Below are 26,802 nucleotides of genomic sequence, written 5' to 3' on the forward strand. Positions count from 1 at the left end.
ATTTTCGAGTTATAACAACAATTAGTAACCAAAAACGTCAATTTAGGGATTTTGCGATTTTACATCTATAAATAAAAATTTCAACCAATTAGAAACAAACCATTTATGAATTATGTTTTTATGATTTATTATAAACAATTTTTATTAAAATCATTTTCCTCCACACGATTTAATTTTTGAGTTAAACCCCATTTTGTTGATAAATCCTCAAAATTCGTAATATTTGAGATTTTAAATTTGTTAGGTTGGTAATAATCTTAGTTGGGTTATAATAATGTTTTCTGCATTAATTATAAACAATTCTCATCAAAAACATTTTCTCCTATCATTTTTCATTTTTGAGTTATAACAACAATTAGTAACCAAAAACGTCAATTTGGAGATTTTGCGATTTTGTATCTATAAATAAAAATTTCAACCAATTAGAAATAAACCATTTATGAATTATGTTTTTATGATTTATTATAAACAATTTTTATTAAAACCATTTTCCTCCACACGATTTAATTTTTGAGTTAAACCCCATTTTGTTGATAAATCCTCAAAATTCGTAATATTTGAGATTTTAAATTTGTTAGGTTGGTAATAAATTTAGTTGGGTTATAATAACGATTTCTGCATTAATTATAAACAATTCTCATCAAAAACATTTTCTCCTAGCATTTTTCATTTTCGAATTATAACAACAATTAGTAACCAAAAACGTCAATTTGGAAATTTTGCGATTTTATATCCATAAATAAAAATTTTAACCAATTAGAAACAAATCATTTATGAATTATGTTTTTATGGTTTATTATGAACAATTTTTATTAAAATCATTTTCCTCCACACGATTTAATTTTTGAGTTAAACCCCATTTTGTTGTTAAAATAACAAATTTGTGGTTTTAATCCCCTAGGTTGGTATTAATCATAGTTGGGTTATAACCGCTTCTTAATAACGTTTTATTGGTGCATTACAAACAATTTTCATTCACAAGATTTCTTTGTAACATTTTTCATTTTCGACTTATTCACTATTAATGGCATTATGTGGCTTACTCAATAACAGCCCTAAATGTCTTAACGGAAGAGATTGGAAATCTTTTTAATTTTTAGAGTTATGCCGAATCTTAAAAGGAAGTGGTTACCTTCTTTCTTACATTTATAAAAAAAATTTCGAATAGGACAGCTGCAGAGTTAAAAAAATCGGGTACAATAAAAGAAATATATGTCAGCACAGCCCTCTCGGAGTTACACGGTTGATTTAGTACGTTTGCAAACGGTTAACCGAACAACCCTGAGCTACTCGTGCCTCCCAACAAAAAAAATTGGATTTGTTGACAAATCCAAAAAGATTGTAATTTTATAAAAATAATTTTTTTTATTTAAATCAACACAAACGAAAAGATCTAAAACGATTTCGTTCAGAAATGGAACTCCCAAGAGATCTCATCGAGGAAATCGTCCTTTGTGGAAACGCCATCTACTTTCTAACCTCGTCGAGATCGCGAGGAAGAAGCATCTAGTTTTAGTGTCGCTCCGAATAAACTGTCGGTACACCAAAATGAATCTATTCGAGGGGGCGAATCCGAAGGGGATGGTAATCTACTGATCAATGGAGGGTGCTTCTGTATTCGATGGAAACCATTGTTACCTTCGATCTTATCGGGATAGTGTTTATCTCTTTTTGGGAATATTCCCCAAAAAAATTTTAAGAACAAAAAAGAGTTAAATTTTTTTAATGTGTAATGCACCACACAAAGTGTGCCATGTAAAATTGTATTAATAAATGATTTGTTATATGATTTACAAAAAATACAAAAAGCAGATTGATAAATAAATAATCCAAGAACAACATATAAAATGTGCTAGAATCATATTAACTCGAAAAGAAAAAATTCTAGGTACCAACTTTTATCAAAGTCAACATATTTTTTTACGTATAATTGAAAGGTGTAATAAAAACTATAGCATTCTATTTAAAATAACGGAGTTGTGGTCTACTTTCGGTAGACCGGAAGTAGTGGACACCTTGAAAATATTTTAGTACGAAAGTTTAGAATGAACAACCCATGCTACCAAAATTTCAAACCTCTACGAATAGTGGAACCTTAAAAAGTTCTAACGAACCAGTTACGTGAGACACCTGTATATAATATAATATACCGGGTGTTTCATTTAAAATGACATATGCTTATATCTCAAAAACAAAAACTCGAATCGAAAAAGTTTCAAGTTGTACACATGAATAGAATTTTTTTCAGGGTTGCCTAAAGGCACTTTTGATGTCATTTTTATTTTTACACATATGACGCATGGCACTTTAATTTTATTATTATATTCGTAATCTTCATAAGTGAGTCCAAACTTGACGCATTTATCTCAAAAAACCAAAAAGTTCGAACTTCCAACTTTTAATTTTAAGATATTTGTCAAGTTCATAAAAAATCCTTTAAAATGAGTCCAAACTCGACATATCTAACTTTAATATTAATGGAAATACGATCACTTCCGGTTTGAAACGTCAACGTCAATTTTGACATATTTGTCATCTTCATTAAAAAACCTTTAAAATGAGTCCAAAGATGACACATTTATCTCAAAAATCAAAAAAGTTAGAATAAAAAAACATTAAACCCGAAGTTAGCAACAATGAAGAAGCAATTTAATTTTTAAATATTAATACCAACCTTAATTTTTTACTTTTTTATGTTATATTTTTGTTTTTGTGACAAATATTAAGACATTTTCTAAAAATTAAGAATATATCAAAATGACATTGACATTTCAAACCGGAAGTTGCTTATATCTCGAGTAATATTGGAATTAAACGTATCATGTTTGGACTCATTTTAAAGGATTTTTCACGACGATTACAAATATGTCAAAATTGACTTTAACATTCTTAACCGGAAGTTGACCATAACTTCATTAATATTGAAGATAAATATGTCGTGTTTGTACTCATTTTAAAGGATTTTAAAGGACATTTTAAACCTGAAGTTAATTTCTTCTTTCTTTTTATTTTTAACGTGTTTTTTGGGTCATTTCACATTGATTAAAAAAACTGTATATGTTGTTAGATATCACTATGTTGTATATTTTTGTTGCATTAAAACTAAATTTTCTAGTTCTAGGTCTAGTGTTAGTTCTAGTTTTAATTGTTATTAAGCGTTAAATTGTTGTCTATTTTTACTGAAATAAAACTAACATTAGACTTAGAACTAGAATCATTCGGGTTTAGCCGCACGTCTCTCAAGACGGCTAAACCCGAATGATTCTAGTTTTAGGTCATGTGTTAGTTCTAATGATAGTGCTAACACCAGAACTAACACTAGATCGGGAACTAGAAACATTCGGGTTTAGCCTTGTAAAACAACGAAATTCATCAAATTTTCATATTTTCGCATTTTTCTCAATATCTATGCATCTGAGAGCAAAAGCGCAAGAGAGCAATATTGTTTAGAATAAAATTTGATGCAACTTTTATATTAAAAGTTTTTTTGTAACAAACTCCGATTCCCAAGTCTTACCATTGATAGCTAGTAAAACAACGAAATTCATCAAATTTTTATATTTTCGCATTTTTCTCAATATCTATGCATCTCAGAGCAAAAGCATAAGAGAGCAATATTATTTAGAATAAAATTTGCTACAACTTTTATATTAAAATTTTTTTTGTAACATGCTCCGATTCCCAAATCTTACCATTGACAACCAGTAAAACAACGAAATTCATCAAATTTTTATATTTTCGCATTTTTCTCAATATCTATGCATCTCAGAGCAAAAGCATAAGAGAGCAATATTATTTAGAATAAAATTTGCTACAACTTTTATATTAAAATTTTTTTTGTAACATGCTTCGATTCCCAAGTCTTACCATTGATAGCTAGTAAAACAACGAAATTCATCAAATTTTTATATTTTCGCATTTTTCTCAATATCTATGCATCTGAGAGCAAAAGTGCAAGAGAGCAATATTGTTTAGAACAAAATTTTATACAACTTTTATATTAAAAGTTTTTTTGTAACAAACTCCGATTCCCAAGTCTTACCATTGATAGCTAGTAAAACAACGAAATTCATAAAATTTTTATATTTTCGCATTTTTCTCAATATCTATGCATCTCAGAGCAAAAGCATAAGAGAGCAATATTATTTAGAATAAAATTTGCGACAACTTTTATATTAAAATTTTTTTTGTAACATGCTCCTATTTTCAAGTACAGTAAAACCTCGACTTACACGTCCCCGTACTTACGCGGTTTTTTTAGCGATAGCGCTTTTAGGTTTTCGACATTGGAATTTATTTAAAAAAAGAGATCTAGACATGTTAGCTGCTTTTTCTCTAACTCTTACATTTTCCGAGATAGCCCAATCGGACATCGAATTTGCACCACCCTGTACATACATTTTTTTAACAAAATTGATGTTTATTAATCCTTGATTTTATAATATGTATTCATCGAATTTCGACTTACACGATTTTCGATTTACGCGGCTACTGTAAGTCCCACCTATCGCGTAACTACGGGGTATTACTGTATTACCATTGATAGCTAGTAAAACAACGAAATTCATCAAATTTTCATTTTTTCGCATTTTTCTCAATATCTATGCATCTGAGAGCAAAACTGCAACAGACCAATATTGTTTAGAATAAAATTTGCGACAACTTTTATATTGAAAGTTTTTTTGTAACAAACTCCGATTCCCAAGTCTTACCATTGATAGCTAGTAAAACAACGAAATTCATCAAATTTTCATATTTTCAAATTTTTTTCAATATCTATGCATCTGAGAGCAAAAGCGCAAGAGAGCAATATTGTTTAGAATAAAATTTGCTACAAGTTTTATATTAAAATTTTTTTTGTAACATATTCCGATTTTAAAGTTTTACCATTGATAGCTAGTAAAACAACGAAATTTATTAAATTTTCATATTTTCGCATTTTTTTCAATATCTATGCATCTGAGAGCAAAAGCGCAAGAGAGCAATATTGTTTAGAATAAAATTTGCTACAACTTTTATATTAAAATTTTTTTTGTAACATATTCCGATTTTCAAGTCTTACCATTGATAGCTAGTAAAACAACGAAATTCATCAAATTTTCATATTTTCGCATTTTTTTCAATATCTATGCATCTGAGAGCAAAAGCGCAAGAGAGCAATATTGTTTAGAATAGAATTTGCTACAACTTTTATATTAAATTTTTTTTTGTAACAAACTCCGATTCCCAAGTCTTACCATTGATAGCTAGTAATACAACGAAATTCATCAAATTTTCATATTTTCGCATTTTTTTCAATATCTATGCATCTGAGAGCAAAAGCGCAAGAGAGCAATATTGTTTAGAATAGAATTTGCTACAACTTTTATATTAAAATTTTTTTTGTAACAAACTCCGATTCCCAAGTCTTACCATTGATAGCTAGTAATACAACGAAATTCATCAAATTTTCATATTTTCGCATTTTTTTCAATATCTATGTATCTGAGAGCAAAACTGCAAGAGAGCAATATTGTTTAGAACAAAATTTTATACAACTTTTATATTAAAAGTTTTTTTGTAACAAACTCCGATTCCCAAGTCTTACCATTGATAGCTAGTAAAACAACGAAATTCATCAAATTTTTATATTTTCGCATTTTTTTCAATATCCATGCATCTGAGAGCAAAAGCGCAAGAGAGCAATATTGTTTAGAATAAAATTTTATACCAATTTTATATTAAAAGTTTTTTTGTAACAAACTCCGATTCCCAAGTCTTACCATTGATAGCTAGTAAAACAACGAAATTCATCAAATTTTCATATTTTCGCATTATTTTCAATATCTATGCATCTGAGAGCAAAAGCGCAAGAGAGCAATATTGTTTAGAATAAAATTTGCAACAACTTTTATATTAAAATTTTTTTTGTAACATGCTCCGATTCCCGAATCTTATCATTGACAACCAGTAAAACAACGAAATTCATCAAATTCTTATATTTTCGCATTTTTTTCAATATCTATGCATCTGAGAGCAAAAGCGCAAGAGAGCAATATTGTTTAGAATAAAATTTTATACCAATTTTATATTAAAAGTTTTTTTGTAACAAACTCCGATTCCCAAGTCTTACCATTGATAGCTAGTAAAACAACGAAATTCATCAAATTTTTATATTTTCGCATTTTTTTCAATATCTATGCATCTGAGAGCAAAAGCGCAAGAGAGCAATATTGTTTAGAATAAAATTTGCGACAACTTTTATATTAAAAGTTTTTTTGTAACAAACTCCGATTCCCAAGTCTTACCATTGATAGCTAGTAAAACAACGAAATTCATCAAATTCTTATATTTTCGCATTTTTTTCAATATCTATGCATCTGAGAGCAAAAACGCAAGAGAGCAATATTGTTTAGAACAAAATTTTATACAACTTTTATATTAAAAGTTTTTTTGTAACAAACTCCGATTCCCAAGTCTTACCATTGATAGCTAGTAAAACAATGAAATTCATCAAATTTTCATATTTTCGCATTTTTCTCAATATCTATGCATCTGAGAGCAAACCCGCAAGAAAGTAATATTCTTTAGAATAAAATTTGATAAAACTTTCATTCAAAAAGTTTTTTTATGTCCCACATAAAATGTAACATAGCTTAATAGTACAGGCATTGGGTAGTTTTGCTAGATTCTGGTTCTATATCTAGTGTTAGTTATAGTTTTAACTCTTTATTTCTTGAGTTTAATAACACTTGTTTATTATTAAAATATTATTATTATACATTATATTGACATTTGTATATAGTAAGTATTTGTCGCCAGTGTGGCGATTTGGTAAATATTCTTATGGTGTTTATCTCTTTTTGGGAATATTCCCCAAAAAAGTCTTTTTAATGTATAAAATAAAAGGCGTATCTTACTTTAGTGCGCATTCCCCAAGAATAAGCCAATGTTCCTCAAGGAGGTTCGCCAAAGATCTGCGTGTTTTTGATGCGAGCGCCACGGTGGCGGCGACGGCGGTGGGAGTAAGCTTTAGGTGGTTAGCCGCGCGGCCAGCGAAGGGGTGGGACTCACCACCGTTCACCCTCAAAAACCGCCCTCGGATTGGCTGTGCAGGGCATCTCACTCCACCTTGTAAAAAACCACCCCGAATTCTCTTTCATTCACCATCTTTCTCGCACCCACCACGTGCTTATCTCCATCTCGCGTCTTCGAATCGTTGTTTCCTCGTCCAACACCATGTTAATTGTCGAAAAGAGTACCTGGTTTATAAAAGTTTTTCGAGTGGGGAGCTCCCCACCCCGCGCACCTATTTATTTCCGCATAAAAACTACCCCTCTGGTCCTCGTGTGTATAACGGAGAGTTGAGTCGTGTGCTGGTGGTGGGGGTCCTGAGCATGTTTAATATTGAGCGTACGAAAAAGTTTTATTCAGAACTGCTTCAAACTTTACAGTGTTAACACGTGCTTAAGACGTTAAATTCGGCGTGATTAAAAAATTCTTGTTTACTTTGTGCTTGTTTGTGCCAGTTCTTTATCTTAAATGCAGTTGACCAAAAACATCGAAGACATCATGGCCGATATGTACAACTCGATGCAAGCAACATTACAAGAATACCACGGCGAATTAGTCCAAACGGGATCTCCGGCTATTTTATGCAGCACTTTACCCAACCATTGGAGATCCAATAAAAGCTTACCGATTGCGTTTAAAGTGATAGCCTTAGACGATGTTCCCGATGGAACGATGGTTTCGATAAAAGCTGGAAACGATGAGAATTATTGTGCCGAATTAAGGAATTGCACCGCTGTCATGAAGAACCAAGTCGCTAAATTTAACGATTTAAGATTCGTCGGGAGGAGCGGACGTGGGAAATCTTTCACCATCACGATTGTTATTAACACGATGCCGTACCAAGTCGCCACGTACAATAAAGCCATAAAAGTTACAGTGGATGGACCGAGAGAACCAAGAACTAAGTCTGGTAAGTAAAAACAAAAATGTTTTATTTTTGTGTGTTTAACGCCTATTTTTTAACGACCAAAATGGTTTACCCCATTAGCCATGCTTTATAGCCTTGTTCACGATCGGCGGAATGTACACAACATTGGTGTATCTGGCGCCTAAAAATACATTTAACGGCTTTAATCCGAGAATAACAACTCAACCTATAAACAAAACCTTTAATTCCTCTTTTTTCTTTTTCACAGCGTACCAATACGGATTGGGATACCCACAAGGAAATTTCCCACCGTTTTTAGTCAACCCAGTTTGGTTCGACATCTCTTACATGTGCTCCGAATATTACAGAAGACCCATCGTTCCAAATTCACCACAAGAAGTCTTTTTACCCCCGACTCAATCATCCCCGTCTTTTCAAATTCACCCGACAATCCCAAAAGTTACTCCAAAAACCGTTTGGGAAAAAAAAGAAAATCCGATTTCGACGAATTTAGTGGATGATTCGAAATCGGATCAATCGGATAATGAGGAGGATATCGACGTGGTTCGATCCGCTTTTACCCCGATAAAACCGGCCAATGTTTTACTTCAAGAACTTCAAGTACCCGATTCGACCGTTCAAGATGGTAGCCCTGAAAAGACGAGTTTAAATCATTCGGATCAATCGAATAGTCCAAAAAGTGAAAGTAAATTGTCGAAATTATGCGGGGGGAGTGGCCCGAAAGAACCGAGTAGTTTAAAAAGTTCAAAACCGGTGTGGAGACCTTATTAAATAATTTAATTTTGTTTATCTTGTACATATTTGTACAAATTTATTATATTTGTAAATAACTTTTTAACTTGTATTATAGAATCTTAGTTACTCTAGGAAACATTGTGATAGTTAGTTAATAATTGAAGCGTGACATAAATGGTGTAATTGTATTATTAAACGTGGGATTGATAATATAATTACAATATATTTAGGAAGTAATTAGATATTTTTATACGACCCTGTAAATGTGTATTGTTTGACTTAAAAGAATTTTTTTTAAGACATTTTGGACAGAGCGAAAATATATATTTATCATTAATGAAATTTTTTTATTTCAATTTCTCTGATTTTCCTTTGGAATTTTTATCTCCAAAACAATTACGACTTAAGAAATGAAACTTTTTGAGGTTATAAAGAAACGTTTGAGGTTGGGTTATACCAAATTTTAAACTTCCAAAATCATCAAATTAAAATTGACGTTTATTAAAGAAAAAGTTGTTCTCTCCAAAACGACTAGGAATTAAGAAACGAAACTTTTTGAGGTTATAAATTAACGTTTGAAGTTACGTTATACCAAATTTGAACTTTCCAAGATCAACCATTCATGTGATATATATTTTTAAAAATCGCTTATTAAATTTGACATTTGTTAAAAGTAAGGTTAAAAAATAATTTTTTTCTGCAAAACAGTTAGGAATTAAGAAATGAAACTTTTTGAGGTTATAAAGTAATGTTTGAGGTTATCTCATATCAAATTTAAAGTTTCCAAGATGAGCCATTAATTTTATATATATTTTTAAAATATTTCATTTAAATTGACGTTTATTGAAAGTGAGGTTATACAAATAAATTAATTTTTCCTAAACGGCTTGGAATTAAAGAACGAACCTCATTGAGGTTATAAAAGAATGTTTGAGGTTATCTCATACCAAATTTAAAGTTTCCAAGATGAGCCATTCATTTTATATATATTTTCAAAAATCGCTTACTAAATTTGACATTTGTTAGAAGTAAGATTAAAAAATAATTTTTTTCTCCAAAACAGTTAGGAGTTAAGAAATGAAACTTTTTGAGGTTATAAAGGAGTGTTTGAGGTTATCTCATACCAAATTTAAAGTTTCCAGGATGAGCCATTAATTTTATATACATTTTTAAAATATCTCATTTAAATTGACGTTTATTGAAAGTGAGGTTATACAAATAAATTAATTTCTCCTAAACGGCTTGGAATTAAGGAACGAACCTCATTGAGGTTATAAAAGAATGTTTGAGGTTATCTCATACCAAATTTAAAGTTTCCAAGATGAGCCATTCATTTTACATATATTTTTAAAAATCGCTTATTAAATTTGACATTTGTTAGAAGTAAGGTTAAAAAATAATTTTTTTCTCCAAAACAGTGAGGAGTTAAGAAATGCAACTTTTTGAGGTTATAAAGGAATGTTTGAGGTTATCTCATACCAAATTTAAAGTTTCCAAGATGAGCCATTCATTTTATATATATTTTTAAAAATATCTGATATAAATTGAAGTTTATTAAATGTGAGGTTACACAAAATAATTAATTTCTCCTAAACGGCTTGGAATTAAGGAACGAATCTTTTTGAGGTTATAAAGAAATATTTGAAGTTATCTCATACCAAATTTAAAATTTCCAGAATGAGCCATTCATTTTATATATATTTTTAAAATCGCTTATTAAATTTGACATTTGTTAGAAGTAAGGTTAAAAAATAATTTTTTTCTCCAAAACAGTTAGGAGTTAAGAAATGCAACTTTTTGAGGTTATAAAGGAATGTTTGAGGTTATCTCATACCAAATTTAAAGTTTCCAGGATGAGCCATTAATTTGATACATATTTTTAAAAATATCTCATTTAAATTGACGTTTATTGAAAGTGAGGTTATACCAATAAATTAATTTCGCCTAAACGGCTTGGAATTAAGGAACGAACCTCATTGAGGTTATAAAAGAATGTTTGAGGTTATCTCATACCAAATTTAAAGTTTCCAAGATGAGCCATTCATTTTATATATATTTTTAAAAATCGCTGATTAAATTTGACAGTTATTAGAAGTAAGGTTAAAAAATAATTTTTTTCTCCAAAACAGTTAGGACTTAAGAAATGAAATTTTTTGACGTTATAAAGGAATGTTTGAGGTTATCTCATACCAAATTTAAAGTTTCCAAGATGAGCCATTAATTTTATATATATTTTTAAAATATTTCATTTAAATTGATGTTGATTGAAAGTGAGGTTATACAAAAAAATTAATTTCTTCTAAACGGCTTGGAATTAAGGAACGAACCTCAATGAGGTCATAAAAGAATGTTTGAGGTTATCTCATACCAAATTTAAAGTTTCCAGGATGAGCCATTAATTTTATATATATTTTTAAAAATATCTCATTTAAATTGACGTTTATTGAAAGTGAGGTTATGCAAATAAATTAATTTCTCCTAAACGGCTTGGAATTAAGGAACGAACCTCATTGAGGTTATAAAAGAATGTTTGAGGTTATCTCATACCAAATTTAAAGTTTCCAAGATGAGCCATTCATTTTATATATATTTTTAAAATATCTCATTTAAATTGACGTTTATTGAAAGTGAGGTTATACAAAAAAATTAATTTCTCCTAAACGGCTTGGAATTAAGGAACGAACCTCATTGAGGTTATAAAAGAATGTTTGAGGTTATCTCATACCAAATTTAAAGTTTCCAAGATGAGCCATTCATTTTACATATATTTTTAAAAATCGCTTATTAAATTTGACATTTGTTAGAAGTAAGGTTAAAAAATAATTTTTTTCTCCAAAACAGTGAGGAGTTAAGAAATGCAACTTTTTGAGGTTATAAAAAAATGTTTGAGGTTATCTCATACCAAATTTAAAGTTTCCAGGATGAGCCATTAATTTTATATATATTTTTAAAATATCTCATTTAAATTGACGTTTATTGAAAGTGAGGTTATACAAATAAATTAATTTCTCCTAAACGGCTTGGAATTAAGGAACGAACCTCATTGAGGTTATGAAAGAATGTTTGAGGTTATCTCATACCAAATTTAAAGTTTCCAAGATGAGCCATTCATTTTACATATATTTTTAAAAATCGCTTATTAAATTTGACATTTGTTAGAAGTAAGGTTAAAAAATAATTTTTTTCTCCAAAACAGTGAGGAGTTAAGAAATGCAACTTTTTGAGGTTATAAAGGAATGTTTGAGGTTATCTCATACCAAATTTAAAGTTTCCAGGATGAGCCATTAATTTTATATATATTTTTAAAATATCTCATTTAAATTGACGTTTATTGAAAGTGAGGTTATACAAATAAATTAATTTCTCCTAAACGGCTTGGAATTAAGGAACGAACCTCATTGAGGTTATAAAAGAATGTTTGAGGTTATCTCATACCAAATTTAAAGTTTCCAAGATGAGCCATTCATTTTATATATATTTTCAAAAATCGCTTACTAAATTTGACATTTGTTAGAAGTAAGATTAAAAAATAATTTTTTTCTCCAAAACAGTTAGGAGTTAAGAAATGAAACTTTTTGAGGTTATAAAGGAGTGTTTGAGGTTATCTCATACCAAATTTAAAGTTTCCAGGATGAGCCATTAATTTTATATACATTTTTAAAATATCTCATTTAAATTGACGTTTATTGAAAGTGAGGTTATACAAATAAATTAATTTCTCCTAAACGGCTTGGAATTAAGGAACGAACCTCATTGAGGTTATAAAAGAATGTTTGAGGTTATCTCATACCAAATTTAAAGTTTCCAAGATGAGCCATTCATTTTACATATATTTTTAAAAATCGCTTATTAAATTTGACATTTGTTAGAAGTAAGGTTAAAAAATAATTTTTTTCTCCAAAACAGTGAGGAGTTAAGAAATGCAACTTTTTGAGGTTATAAAGGAATGTTTGAGGTTATCTCATACCAAATTTAAAGTTTCCAAGATGAGCCATTCATTTTATATATATTTTTAAAAATATCTGATATAAATTGAAGTTTATTAAATGTGAGGTTACACAAAATAATTAATTTCTCCTAAACGGCTTGGAATTAAGGAACGAATCTTTTTGAGGTTATAAAGAAATATTTGAAGTTATCTCATACCAAATTTAAAATTTCCAGAATGAGCCATTCATTTTATATATATTTTTAAAATCGCTTATTAAATTTGACATTTGTTAGAAGTAAGGTTAAAAAATAATTTTTTTCTCCAAAACAGTTAGGAGTTAAGAAATGCAACTTTTTGAGGTTATAAAGGAATGTTTGAGGTTATCTCATACCAAATTTAAAGTTTCCAGGATGAGCCATTAATTTGATACATATTTTTAAAAATATCTCATTTAAATTGACGTTTATTGAAAGTGAGGTTATACCAATAAATTAATTTCGCCTAAACGGCTTGGAATTAAGGAACGAACCTCATTGAGGTTATAAAAGAATGTTTGAGGTTATCTCATACCAAATTTAAAGTTTCCAAGATGAGCCATTCATTTTATATATATTTTTAAAAATCGCTGATTAAATTTGACAGTTATTAGAAGTAAGGTTAAAAAATAATTTTTTTCTCCAAAACAGTTAGGACTTAAGAAATGAAATTTTTTGACGTTATAAAAGAATGTTTGAGGTTATCTCATACCAAATTTAAAGTTTCCAAGATGAGCCATTAATTTTATATATATTTTTAAAATATTTCATTTAAATTGATGTTGATTGAAAGTGAGGTTATACAAAAAAATTAATTTCTTCTAAACGGCTTGGAATTAAGGAACGAACCTCAATGAGGTCATAAAAGAATGTTTGAGGTTATCTCATACCAAATTTAAAGTTTCCAGGATGAGCCATTAATTTTATATATATTTTTAAAAATATCTCATTTAAATTGACGTTTATTGAAAGTGAGGTTATACAAATAAATTAATTTCTCCTAAACGGCTTGGAATTAAGGAACGAACCTCATTGAGGTTATAAAAGAATGTTTGAGGTTATCTCATACCAAATTTAAAGTTTCCAAGATGAGCCATTCATTTTATATATATTTTTAAAATATCTCATTTAAATTGACGTTTATTGAAAGTGAGGTTATACAAAAAAATTAATTTCTCCTAAACGGCTTGGAATTAAGGAACGAACCTCATTGAGGTTATAAAAGAATGTTTGAGGTTATCTCATACCAAATTTAAAGTTTCCAAGATGAGCCATTCATTTTACATATATTTTTAAAAATCGCTTATTAAATTTGACATTTGTTAGAAGTAAGGTTAAAAAATAATTTTTTTCTCCAAAACAGTGAGGAGTTAAGAAATGCAACTTTTTGAGGTTATAAAAAAATGTTTGAGGTTATCTCATACCAAATTTAAAGTTTCCAGGATGAGCCATTAATTTTATATATATTTTTAAAATATCTCATTTAAATTGACGTTTATTGAAAGTGAGGTTATACAAATAAATTAATTTCTCCTAAACGGCTTGGAATTAAGGAACGAACCTCATTGAGGTTATGAAAGAATGTTTGAGGTTATCTCATACCAAATTTAAAGTTTCCAAGATGAGCCATTCATTTTACATATATTTTTAAAAATCGCTTATTAAATTTGACATTTGTTAGAAGTAAGGTTAAAAAATAATTTTTTTCTCCAAAACAGTGAGGAGTTAAGAAATGCAACTTTTTGAGGTTATAAAGGAATGTTTGAGGTTATCTCATACCAAATTTAAAGTTTCCAGGATGAGCCATTAATTTTATATATATTTTTAAAATATCTCATTTAAATTGACGTTTATTGAAAGTGAGGTTATACAAATAAATTAATTTCTCCTAAACGGCTTGGAATTAAGGAACGAACCTCATTGAGGTTATAAAAGAATGTTTAAGGTTATCTCATACCAAATTTAAAGTTTCCAAGATGAGCCATTCATTTTATATATATTTATAAAAATCGTTTATTAAATTTGACATTTGTTAGAAGTAAGGTTAAAAAATAATTTTTTTCTCCAAAACAGTGAGGAGTTAAGAAATACAACTTTTTGAGGTTATAAAGGAATGTTTGAGGTTATCTCATACCAAATTTAAAGTTTCCAGGATGAGCCATTAATTTTATATATATTTTTAAAATATCTCATTTAAATTGACGTTTATTGAAAGTGAGGTTGTACAAAAAAATTTATTTCTCCTAAACGGCTTGGAATTAAGAAATAAAACTTTTTGAGGTTATAAAGGAATGTTTGAGGTTATCTCATACCAAATTTAAAGTTTCCAAGATGAGCCATTCATTTTATATATATTTTTAAAAATCGCTGATTAAATTTGACAGTTATTAGAAGTAAGGTTAAAAAATAATTTTTTTCTCCAAAACAGTTGGGAGTTAAGAAATGCAACTTTTTGAGGTTATAAAGGAATGTTTGAGGTTATCTCATACCAAATTTAAAGTTTCCAGGATGAGTCATTAATTTTAAATATATTTTTAAAAATATCTGATTTAAATTGACGTTTATTGAAAGTGAGGTTATACAAAAAAAATTATTTCTCCTAAACGGCTTGGAATTAAGAAATAAAACTTTTTGAGGTTATAAAGGAATGTTTGAGGTTATCTCATACCAAATTTAAAGTTTCCAAGATGAGCCATTCATTTTATATATATTTTTAAAATATCTCATTTAAATTGACGTTTATTGAAAGTGAGGTTATACAAAAAATGTATTTCTCCTAAACGGCTTGGAATTAAGGAACGAACCTCATTGAGGTTATAAAAGAATGTTTGAGGTTATCTCATACCAAATTTAAAGTTTCCAAGATGAGCCATTCATTTTATATACATTTTTAAAAATTGCTGATTAAATTTGACATTTGTTAGAAGTAAGGTTAAAAAAAAATTTTTATCTCTAAAACAGTTAGGACTTATGAAATGAAACTTTTTGAGGTTATAAAGGAATGTTTGAGATTATCTCATACCAAATTTAAAGTTTCCAGGATGAGCCATTCTTTTTATATACATTTTAAAAAATATTTAATTCAAATTGACGTTAATGTGTTAATTGTGGTTAATGTCACTTTGACATTATACCTGTCATTCTGACGTTTGATGTTGTCAAATTTAAAATTTTAGTTTTATTTATTATTAAATTAAAAGGTGTAGTTTAACATTTACAAAAGAAACAAGTTTAGATAAAACAATTTTGAATTACAAGTATCACTTTTACATCGAAAAGTAGGATTATGAAGATTTTGACATTATACATGTCAATCTGATGTTTGATATTGTCAAAATGACGTTTCTTTCGATACTACCCAACTTTTTAATATAAAAGTGACGTTTACAATTCGAAATTGTTGGATCTAAACTTGTTTTCTCTATTAATGTTAAACTGTAATTTTAAATTTGACAATATCAAACGTCAAAATGACAGTTTTAATTTCAAAATGATGTTTCTTTCGTTACAACTCAACTTTTTAATGTAAAAGTGACATATATATATATATAAATTTATATATAAAAATATAAATTTTTTTATTTCAATTTCATTTCAATGACGTTAACTTTCTAGTTTCCGAACTTATTAATTACTGATTGTGTAAAGTCCAACACGACCGGTCCTAATTTACAGTAATTGGTCATTTCAGATCCCCGCATCTTGCCGGATCTAATCAAGTACAGTTAAAGAGTACTTAATTCGCCCTACGGGCATTCTACAACCTTCCCCTTCTGTCTCCTAAAATCTACTAAAACCTCACGGACATTTATGTCCATTTCGACGACGACGTGATGGGCACGAGTTACGATACGGAAGCGGGTCATTTCGGGTGTTATTGAAGACATAAAATAACCCTGATTCAAGATTTAAAATTAAAAAAATAGGTAAAAAGAAATTTCGTGGAAAAACCATTTGTATTGTTTGGATAAGAAAGAATGTGGAATATTTTATTGGGTGCACTAAAATAATTTGGGGTTTTACCGGCCTATTTGTAATCGAGCCCTTTCTGGGAAAAGGGTCAAAAGGTGGGTAAAATTTTGGATAACCACAAAGAGTGGAGGAGCATCTGTATCGGTAGCGTTTTTACCTACTTACTGTTCGCAACGTTTCAGGTACAAATGGTACTTCTGTAGGGAATATAATACCCGGATTCGTATGGTATTTAAAAAGTCAAACTTTAAATTTATGAATTTCACAGAATTATTACTTCAAATAATTCTAAATCATCAATTCACTCAATTTAATAATCATTTCTTTACGCATGGTGATTACTTTTCAACTTTATCTCTGGTACTGGATGCTATTCTCAGTAGCCAGAATTAAAAGCACTTCTAGTATCCAAAGCGATAAAATTCACTGTCAGAAGTCAGACTTAGGTTGGGTTGGGTTGTGGAATTGGAGATTATGGATAACCGGAGGGAAAAGAATAACACGGTTAGTTCTAGTTTTACACTAGCACTATCACTAGAACTAACACAAGACCTAGAACTAGAATCATTCGGGTTTAGCCGTTTTGAGAGACGTGCGGCTAAACCCGAATGTCACCATTTTCCAAGCAAAACTTCCTCTGCAAAACTACCCAATGCTTGTACTATTAAGCTATGTTACACTATTAAGGTATGTTATTCATGTTGAACATAAAAAAACTTTTTGAATGAAAGTTGTATCAAATTTTATTCTAAAGAATATTGCTTTCTTGCGGGTTTGCTCTCAGATGCATAGATGTTGAGAAAAATGCGAAAATATGAAAATTTGATGAATTTCGTTGTTTTACTTGTTATCAATGGTGATACTTGAGAATCGGAGCATGTTATAAAAAAACTTTTTAAATAAAAGTTGTAGCAAATTTTATTCTAAACAATATTGCTCTCTTGCACTTTTGCATTTTGATACGTCAATATCGCGAAAAATACGAAAATATGAAATTCTTACATGTTCAAGTTACTCAAGGTAATTATCGGGAATCGGAGCATGTTATAAAAAAACTTTTCGAACAAAAGTTGTAGCAAATTTTATTCTAAACAATATTGCTCCCTTGCGCTTTTGCTCTCAGGTTCATATATATTGAGAAAAATGCGAAAATATGAAAATTTGATGAATTTCGTTGCTTTGCTAGTTGTCAATGGTAATACTTGGGAATCGGAGCATGTTACAAAAAAACTTTTAATGCAAAAGTTGCATCAAATTTTATTCTAAACAATATTGCTCTCTTACACTTTTGCATTTTGATGCGTCAATATCGCGAAAAATACGAAAATATGAAATTCTTACATTTTCAAGTTACTCAAGGTAACTTTCGGGAATCGGAGCATGTTATAAAAAAACTTTTCGAACAAAAGTTGTAGCAAATTTTATTCTAAACAATATTGCCCTCTTGCGCTTTTGCTCTCAGATGCATGGATATTGAGAAAAATGCGAAAATATGAAAATTTGATAAATTTCGTTGTTTTACTAGCTATCAATGGTAAGACTTGGGAATCGGAGCATGTTACAAAAAAACTTTTAATATAAAAGTTGTATAAAATTTTATTCTAAACAATATTGCTCTCTTGGGCTTTTGCTCTCAGATGCATAGATATTTAGAAAAATGCGAAAAATATGAAAATTTGATAAATTTCGTTGTTTTACAAGTTGTCAATGGTAAGATTTGGGAAACGGAGTATGTTATAAAAAAACTTTTTAGATAAAAGTTGTAGTAAATTTTATTCTAAACAATTTTACTTTCTTACCCTTTTGCTCTCAGATGGATAGATATTGAGAAAAATGCGAAAATATGAAAATTTGATAAATTTCGTTGTTTTACTAGCTATCAATGGTAAGACTTGGGAATCGGAGCATGTTACAAAAAAACTTTTAATATAAAAGTTGTAGCAAATTTTATTCTAAACAATATTACTTTCTTACCCTTTTGCTCTCAGATGGATAGATATTGAGAAAAATGCGAAAATATGAAAATTTTACGAATTTCGTTGTTTTACTGGTTGTCAATGGTAAGACTTGGGAATCGGAGCATGTTACAAAGAAACTTTTAATATAAAAGTTGCAGCAAATTTTATTCTAAACGATATTGCTCTCTTGCGCTTTTGCTGTCAGAAGCATAGATATTGAGAAAAATGCGAAAATATGAAAATTTGATGAATTTCGTTGTTTTACAAGTTGTCAATGGTAAGATTTGGGAAACGGAGTATGTTATAAAAAAACTTTTTAGACTAAAGTTGTCGCAAATTTTATTCTAAACAATATTGGTCTCTTGCGCTTTTGCTCTCAGATGCATAGATATTGAGAAAAATGCGAAAATATGAAAATTTGATGAATTTCGTTGTTTTACTTGTTATCAATGGTGATACTTGAGAATCGGAGCATGTTGTAAAAAAACTTTTTAGATAAAAGTTGTAGCAAATTTTATTCTAAACAATATTGCTCTCTTGCGCTTTTGCTCTTAGATGTATAGATATTTAGAAAAATGCGAAAATATGAAAATTTGATAAATTTCGTTGTTTTACAAGTTGTCAATGGTAAGATTTGGGAAACGGAGTATGTTATAAAAAAACTTTTTAGATAAAAGTTGTCGCAAATTTTATTCTAAACAATATTGGTCTCTTGCGCTTTTGCTCTCAGATGCATAGATATTGAGGAAAATGCAAAAATATGAAAATTTGATGAATTTCGTTGTTTTACTAGCTATCAATGATAAGACTTGAAAATCGGAGCATGTTACAAAAAAAATTTTAATATAAAAGTTGTCGCAAATTTTATTCTAAACAATATTGCTTTCTTGCGCTTTTGCTCTCAGATGTATAGATATTGAGAAAAATGCGAAAATATGTAAATTTGATGAATTTCGTTGTTTTACTTGTTATCAATGGTGATACTTGAGAATCGGAGCATGTTATAAAAAAACTTTTGAAATAAAAGTTGTAGCAAATTTTATTCTAAACAATATTGCTTTCTTATCCTTTTGCTCTCAGATGCATAGATATTGAGAAAAATGCGAAAATATGAAAATTTTACGAATTTCGTTGTTTTACTGGTTGTCAATGGTAAGATTTGGGAATCGGAGCATGTTACAAAATAACTTTTAATATAAAAGTTGTCGAAAATTTTATTCTAAACAATATTGCTTTCTTGTGGGTTTGCTCTTAGATGCATAGATATTGACAAAAATGCGAAAATATGAAAATTTGATGAATTTCCTTGTTTTACTTGTTATCAATGGTGATACTTGAGAATAGGAGCATGTTATAAAAAAACTTTTTAAATAAAAGTTGTAGCAAATTTTATTCTAAACAATATTGCTTTGTTGTGGGTTTGCTCTCAGATGCATAGATATTGACAAAAATGCGAAAATATGAAAATTTGATGAATTTCCTTGTTTTACTTGTTATCAATGGTGATACTTGAGAATAGGAGCATGTTATAAAAAAACTTTTTAGATAAAAGTTGTAGCAAATTTTATTCTAAACAATATTACTTTCTTACCCTTTTGCTCTCAGATGCATAGATATTGAGAAAAATGCGAAAATATGAAAATTTTACGAATTTCGTTGTTTTACTGGTTGTCAATGGTAAGATTTGGGAATCGGAGCATGTTACAAAAAAACTTTTAATATAAAAGTTGTCGCAAATTTTATTCTAAACAATATTGGTCTCTTGCGCTTTTGCTCTCAGATGTATAGATATTGAGGAAAATGCAAAAATATGAAAATTTGATGAATTTCGTTGTTTTACAAGTTGTCAATGGTAAGATTTGAGAATCGGTGCTTGTTACAAAAAAACTTTTAATATCAAAGTTGTATCAAATTTTATTGTAAACAATATTGCTCTCTTGCGCTTTTGTTCTCAGATGCATAGATATTGAGAAAAATGCAAAAATTTAATGAAATTCTTACTTTTTCAAGTTATTCAAAATAACTCTCTGATAAATATAACTTCAAACATTTTACTAGAAATAACGTAATACTTATTAATACAGATCTGATGTCATAAAATTTATGACACGCGCCTGCTCGTATTATAAAATCGGGCGCGCCCACTCGAAGGTTAAGGAAAAAAAGTTTTTTCTCCGAATCAGTTGGGAATTAAGAATTGAAACTTTTTGATGTTATAAAAGACTGTTTGAGGTCAATTTATGCAAAATTTAAAGTTTCCAAAGTAACAACTTTTTTTTATAAGAATTATTAAATATTTTAATTTAAATTTTTGGTCCTTAAAAACTGAAAAGAATTGATACTTTTTGAGGTTATAAAAGAGTGCTTAAGCTTAAGTTACACAAACTTACAAGATTAAAGAACCAAACATTTTTTTGTTACAAAAAATAAAAGTATTTAAAGTAAAATTTCACAGATTACAAAACCTAACAGTAAAAAGAATTTTTTTATTGTATTTATCCACAGAAAATTATCTTTCGGTCAAACGTAACCTTGTAATCTCCACAAAATATTAGCCAAAAATAGGGATTTTACGCTGTCGCCCTCAAATTTCATGGATTTCATGGTATTCTAAGGTTGTTTTATTTATTTTTTTTTAATTTTTTCAGACTTTTTGTCATCGTTGCGTAAACAGGGCTTTTTAAGTAGTGTTTGCGTAGCTTGGTCGAAGTTTAAATCCAGCTTAAATCGTCCCAGCGGCGACGTCGACCGAGGGAATGTTTGGCTTTCTATTAAATTTGCCAAAGCCTGTAATTGGATTAAGAGACTGTCCCTTTTTCGGGTTCCTGAAAGATACCCCTTTTACAACCGGACCGTATTAAGCCCATTATTTTATTTTGAGGTGATCTAGCTAGAAAAAGATCAAAGGATTCGAAATGATATAAAAAAAGGGTTTGAAACAAAGATGATTTTTTGCGACAAAAAATTACTGTTTTTTATTTTAACCCTTTTGTTTCTTCAAAAAGTAACCGCACTAAAAAACGTCCAAAAGAACTTTTTATTGCTGTTTCTTTGGAAGGGTTAACATAAAAAAAGAGTTGTAAATAAGTCACGCTTTGAAATGGGCGTTGTAAAATTAGAAATTTGCCATCTTTTCGCAAATTCCTTTTTGGCAAACCAACCCTTTCCGAAATCCTTTACAATCCTTTACAAATTTCTCTTTTTATTGCAGTTCTTTTTTCGCGAAACTGGTTGTAGTTTCTTTTTTACTTTTAACTTATTGGGGTCATAAAAAGGGTTGGAATTTGCCAAAAAAGTAAAACAATATTTCTCGTAATCTGAGTCTAATGCCGAATATTAACCCCGATAAATCAGGAGGGAAATCTGCTCGGGGGTATCCCTGTAGGGCCCTTACACGGAAGGGCTCACCCTTACACACACGTTTGCACATATTACGTATTTTACGATGTACACTGCTTCAATAAAACGACCCCCTCTCGAAAATAAAATCAAAAATCCTTCTCAAATTTAGTCACTATAAAGATATTCCTTGGAATAAATAAATTTTTATAATTATATCCTAAATCCAAAATAATTTTTGTTGTTGATTGTACACGAATACATAGACGATTCCGTATACGTGTATGTATTAAAGCGAACGGGAGCCAAAATCGAACACAATACCCTGGTGTAACAGATGTGCGAATGATTCGTCCATGAGTGTGTACAGAATGGGCCCTATTTGGACCTCGAGGGCTCGAGCGCTTATGATTAATGCGCTCCTGTCACAGGCGGTGTTTATTCCAGCCCTTTTATGCCGACACGACTCGCTGCACAAGTATCAAAACTTTGCCCCTGAGGGGGCATAGCACCCGAAGTAAAAAAAGAGAGAGAGTTCAATCGACGAATCACGCGGAGATGTTGGCACAATTGTACGGCGGGAGATTTTTCTTTAAAAATGAAATCAGCCAGAATTTTTAAAGTGTTATGATATAATTAGTAATATTTTTAGAAAGACAAAAATTTATTGTTGATGACTTAAATATTAATTTTAAGCAGGACAAAAGATTTTCTCATCTTAAGTGAATAGTACAGATAAATATAAACAGGAATAGTTTATGAACGTCTTGGAATAGCCGTCATCTGGGTTGCAATCTCCAAAAATATGTTAATTCAGATATACACAATGAAAAACGAAAAGCTGATCCAAGTATTACCATTGATTTGTAAAACAACGAAATTCATCAAATTTTCATATTTTCGCATTTTTCTCAATATCTATGCATCTGAGAGTAAAAATACAAGAAAGCAATATTGTTCATAATAAAATTTTATGCAAGTTTTATATTAAAAGTTTTTCTGTAACATGCTCCAATTCCCGAATATTACCATTAAATAGTAATAAAACAACGAAATTCATCAAATATTCACATTTTCGTATTTTTCTCGACAATTACGAATTTAAGAGTAAAAATACAAGAGAGCAATATTGTTAAGAATGAAATTTGCTACAACTTTTATTCCTATAGTTTTTTTGTAATATGTTCCGATTCCCGATTGCTACCATTGACTTCCAATAAAACAATGAAATTCATCAAATATTCACATTTTCGTATTTTTCTCGACAATTACGAATTTAAGAGTACAAATACAAGAGAGCAATATGGTTAAGAATGAAATTTGCTACAACTTTTATTCCTACAGTTTTTTTGTAATATGTTCCGATTCCCGATTGCTACCATTGACTTCCAATAAAACAGCGAAATTCATCAAATATTCACATTTTCGTATTTTTCTCGACAATTACGAATTTAAGAGTAAAAATACAAGAGAGCAATATGGTTAAGAATGAAATTTGCTACAACTTTTATTCCTACAGTTTTTTTGTAATATGTTCCGATTCCCGATTGCTACCATTGACTTCCAATAAAACAACGAAATTCATCAAATATTCACATTTTCGTATTTTTCTCGACAATTACGAATTTAAGAGTAAAAATACAAGAGAGCAATATGGTTAAGAATGAAATTTGCTACAACTTTTATTCCTACAGTTTTTTTGTAATATGTTCTGATTCCCGATTGCTACCATTGACTTCCAATAAAACAGCGAAATTCATCAAATATTCACATTTTCGTATTTTTCTCGACAATTACGAATTTAAGAGTAAAAATACAAGAGAGCAATATGGTTAAGAATGAAATTTGCTACAACTTTTATTCCTACAGTTTTTTTGTAATATGTTCCGATTCCCGATTGCTACCATTGACTTCCAATAAAACAATGAAATTCATCAAATATTCACATTTTCGTATTTTTCTCGACAATTACGAATTTAAGAGTAAAAATACAAGAGAGCAATATTGTTAAGAATGAAATTTGCTACAACTTTTATTCCTACAGTTTTTTTGTAATATGTTCCGATTCCCGATTGCTACCATTGACTTCCAATAAAACAGCGAAATTCATCAAATATTCACATTTTCGTATTTTTCTCGACAATTACGAATTTAAGAGTAAAAATACAAGAGAGCAATATGGTTAAGAATGAAATTTGCTACAACTTTTATTCCTACAGTTTTTTTGTAGTATGTTCCGATTCCCGATTGCTACCATTGACTTCCAATAAAACAACGAAATTCATCAAATATTCACATTTTCGTATTTTTCTCGACAATTACGAATTTAAGAGTAAAAATACAAGAGAGCAATATGGTTAAGAATGAAATTTGCTACAACTTTTATTCCTACAGTTTTTTTGTAATATGTTCTGATTCCCGATTGCTACCATTGACTTCCAATAAAACAACGAAATTCATCAAATATTCACATTTTCGTATTTTTCTCGATAATTACGAATTTAAGAGTAAAAATACAAGAGAGCAATATTGTTAAGAATGAAATTTGCTACAACTTTCATTCCAAAAGTTTTTTTGTAATATGTTCCGATTCCCGATTGCTACCATTGGCTTCCAATAAAACAACGAAATTCATCAAATATTCACATTTTCGTATTTTTCTCGACAATTACGAATTTAAGAGTAAAAATACAAGAGAGCAATATTGTTAAGAATGAAATTTGCTACAACTTTTATTCCTACAGTTTTTTTGTAATATGTTCCGATTCCCGATTGCTACCATTGACTTCCAATAAAACAACGAAATTCATCAAATATTCAGATTTTCGTATTTTTCTCGATAATTACGCATCTAAGAGCAAAAATATAAGAGAGCAATATTGTTTGAACAAAATTTGCTACAACTTTTATTCCAACAGTTTTTTTGTAATATACTCCCATTCCCGAGTGTTACCATTGACTAGTTAAAGAACGAAAATCATCATATTTTCACATTTTCGTATTTTTCTCGATATTTACGCATCTGAGAGTAAACATGCAAGAGAGCAATATTGTTAAGAATAAAATTTGCTACAACTTTTGTTCTAAAAGTTTTTTTATGAAATGCTTCGATTCCTTGTTTTGTTACCACAAAACAAGGAATCCATCAAGTATACATATTTTGATATTTTTCTCGATGTTTATGCATCTAATTGTAAGAGCAACAGCGCAAGAGAGTAATATTGTTAAGAATTAGATTTCTCAATCAATCTTTCATATCTAATTCCACATTTGTGAAGATTTTTCGAGATTATTTTGCGAGATTTCGTTTATTTCCTCTTTATTTTGAGGATTGGTTTGATAGGAAAACGATCCTAACCCGAAGCACGTTGTCGATAGAACGAAAACCCTCCCCGTCATAAAAGAAATCTCGCTCGTTCCCATAGCGAAAAAGATCACAATCGATAATGGTAACAGTAACAAAACGGGTGTACGCGATACGGAAAAAAACCAAGTAAAATAAAGCCGCGCTAGTGGGGTTACCATGAATTCAGCACGAATGCGGGGTGTTATTTGGATCGTTCGTTCAAATGTTAAGCCGAAGACACACCAAAGAAACTTATTTATTCCAAAAAAAAAAAAATGCAACCAACATCACAGTAATTATTTTATAATACGCGATTTGCGTATAGTAATACCTATAGTGTGATGTTGGTTGCATACTTGAAATGATGACGAATTCTGTGTATATAACAATAAAAATCTTTTTTATTAGAAATTTATTTAAATAAAAAGAATTTTTTTGATATCAATAGGAACTTTTATAGTATGTATGAGACTTGAATTCATGCAATTCTAGTTGGAAGAGAGAACGCGCCGCGTGCACACAAAGTAGGTGAGTCATTCAGAAGGGTGTAGGGGTTTGGGGGGTGCGGACGTTGGGATTTCGGGATTTCGGGGACGCGCGAGCGTGCGGACCGCGGGGTCCCGGTCTCTGGCCTGGATCAGGCCGCAACGTTCCCACTGAGCAACCGCTCTGGCCAGGAACGGGGCTTACGATGAGGGGACTGAGGGATCCCGAGGGGTTGAGACCCCTTCCAAACGGCTTGGCTCCCCATGTACGCCACGTTTCCGACCGTTGAATGGGTGCACCCCCGAACCCTTCGGTAGCGGCCAAGAGGCGTGCTTTTTACTCTGAATTGGACTAATTTTAATTTTTATCTAATCCAAAAAAATCATTTTGAATCCATTCGGATTGAAAAGCCTTTTCTTTGCCGAGTTAAGACGTCAACGTGGAAGAATTAATCTTTGAGCTGTCCTCGAATGCCTGTCCACACACTACTAAATATTTTCGCAAAAGGAGGCCGTCCGTTGGTCCCGTTTGTTCCCGCTCTTTGGTCCGCCGCTTCCCAATGTCTGCATTCAGAACATCCGCAACTGACGTGATATATGCGTTCCAGAGGACGGCTTCATTCAAACCATTGTCCTCCTGTACAATTTACTTCTTCCACAACGGTGTGGGATACGTCAAATCGTTCTTATTTGACCTCAGTTCAACTTTAACTTCATGGTCACCATAAAATTAACACTTCCATTAAATCACCAACATTATAGGATAAGATCCTTTTTAAATATTACTTGTTACATTTTTATCTGAAAAAAGTTAATGATAAGAAGTAAGAAATGAAACTTTTTTTTCAGGTCAGATTATGCCAAGTTATAAGCTTCCAGAGTAAAAAGTTCTTTTTATAAATATTGTTAAAATTGAGGAAGTGATTAAGACGTTTGTTTCAAAATGAGATTAAAAAAAAAAATTTGTTGGAAATGCTTCAGAAATAAGAAATAAAACTTAAAATGTTTGAAATTATAAGTTTCCAGGATTAAAAGTTCTTCTCTTAAAAATTGTTAAAG

The 26,802-nt window shown here is 30.0% G+C and overlaps 2 protein-coding genes across 3 annotated transcripts in view; one reads left to right on the top strand and one right to left on the bottom strand.

Moving 5' to 3' along the window:
- Positions 1 to 26,802, bottom strand: part of LOC111421975 (uncharacterized) — a 220,012-nt gene that overhangs the window by 36,855 nt on the left and 156,355 nt on the right. The window contains exon 1 of one of the 2 annotated variants that reach the window (XM_071195637.1): positions 6,900 to 7,501. The exons of the other annotated variant lie outside the window; for it this stretch is intronic. Within the exon in view, the coding sequence (XP_071051738.1) occupies positions 6,900 to 6,911 (12 nt within the window). The 5' untranslated portion in view covers positions 6,912 to 7,501. Of the gene's footprint in view, positions 1 to 6,899; positions 7,502 to 26,802 lie in introns of those variants that run through there. 2 annotated transcript variants of the gene reach the window in all.
- Positions 7,377 to 9,019, top strand: LOC111415841 (segmentation protein Runt-like). The gene is made up of 2 exons (XM_023047726.2): positions 7,377 to 7,963; positions 8,190 to 9,019. The coding sequence occupies exons 1-2, from the start codon at positions 7,522 to 7,524 to the stop codon at positions 8,711 to 8,713; spliced, it is 966 nt and encodes a 321-aa protein (XP_022903494.2). The 5' UTR covers positions 7,377 to 7,521; the 3' UTR covers positions 8,714 to 9,019.

Source organism: Onthophagus taurus, chromosome 5 (genome assembly GCF_036711975.1).
Source record: "Onthophagus taurus isolate NC chromosome 5, IU_Otau_3.0, whole genome shotgun sequence".
NCBI lineage: Eukaryota > Metazoa > Arthropoda > Insecta > Coleoptera > Scarabaeidae > Onthophagus > Onthophagus taurus.

Coding starts and splice junctions, on each gene's coding strand:
- LOC111415841 (XM_023047726.2), top strand. CDS start 7,522: ATGCAGTTGACCAAAAACATCGAAGACATCATGGCCGATATGTACAAC. Junction 7,964..8,189: donor AGAACCAAGAACTAAGTCTG/GTAAGTAAAAAC, acceptor TCTTTTTCACAG/CGTACCAATACGGATTGGGA.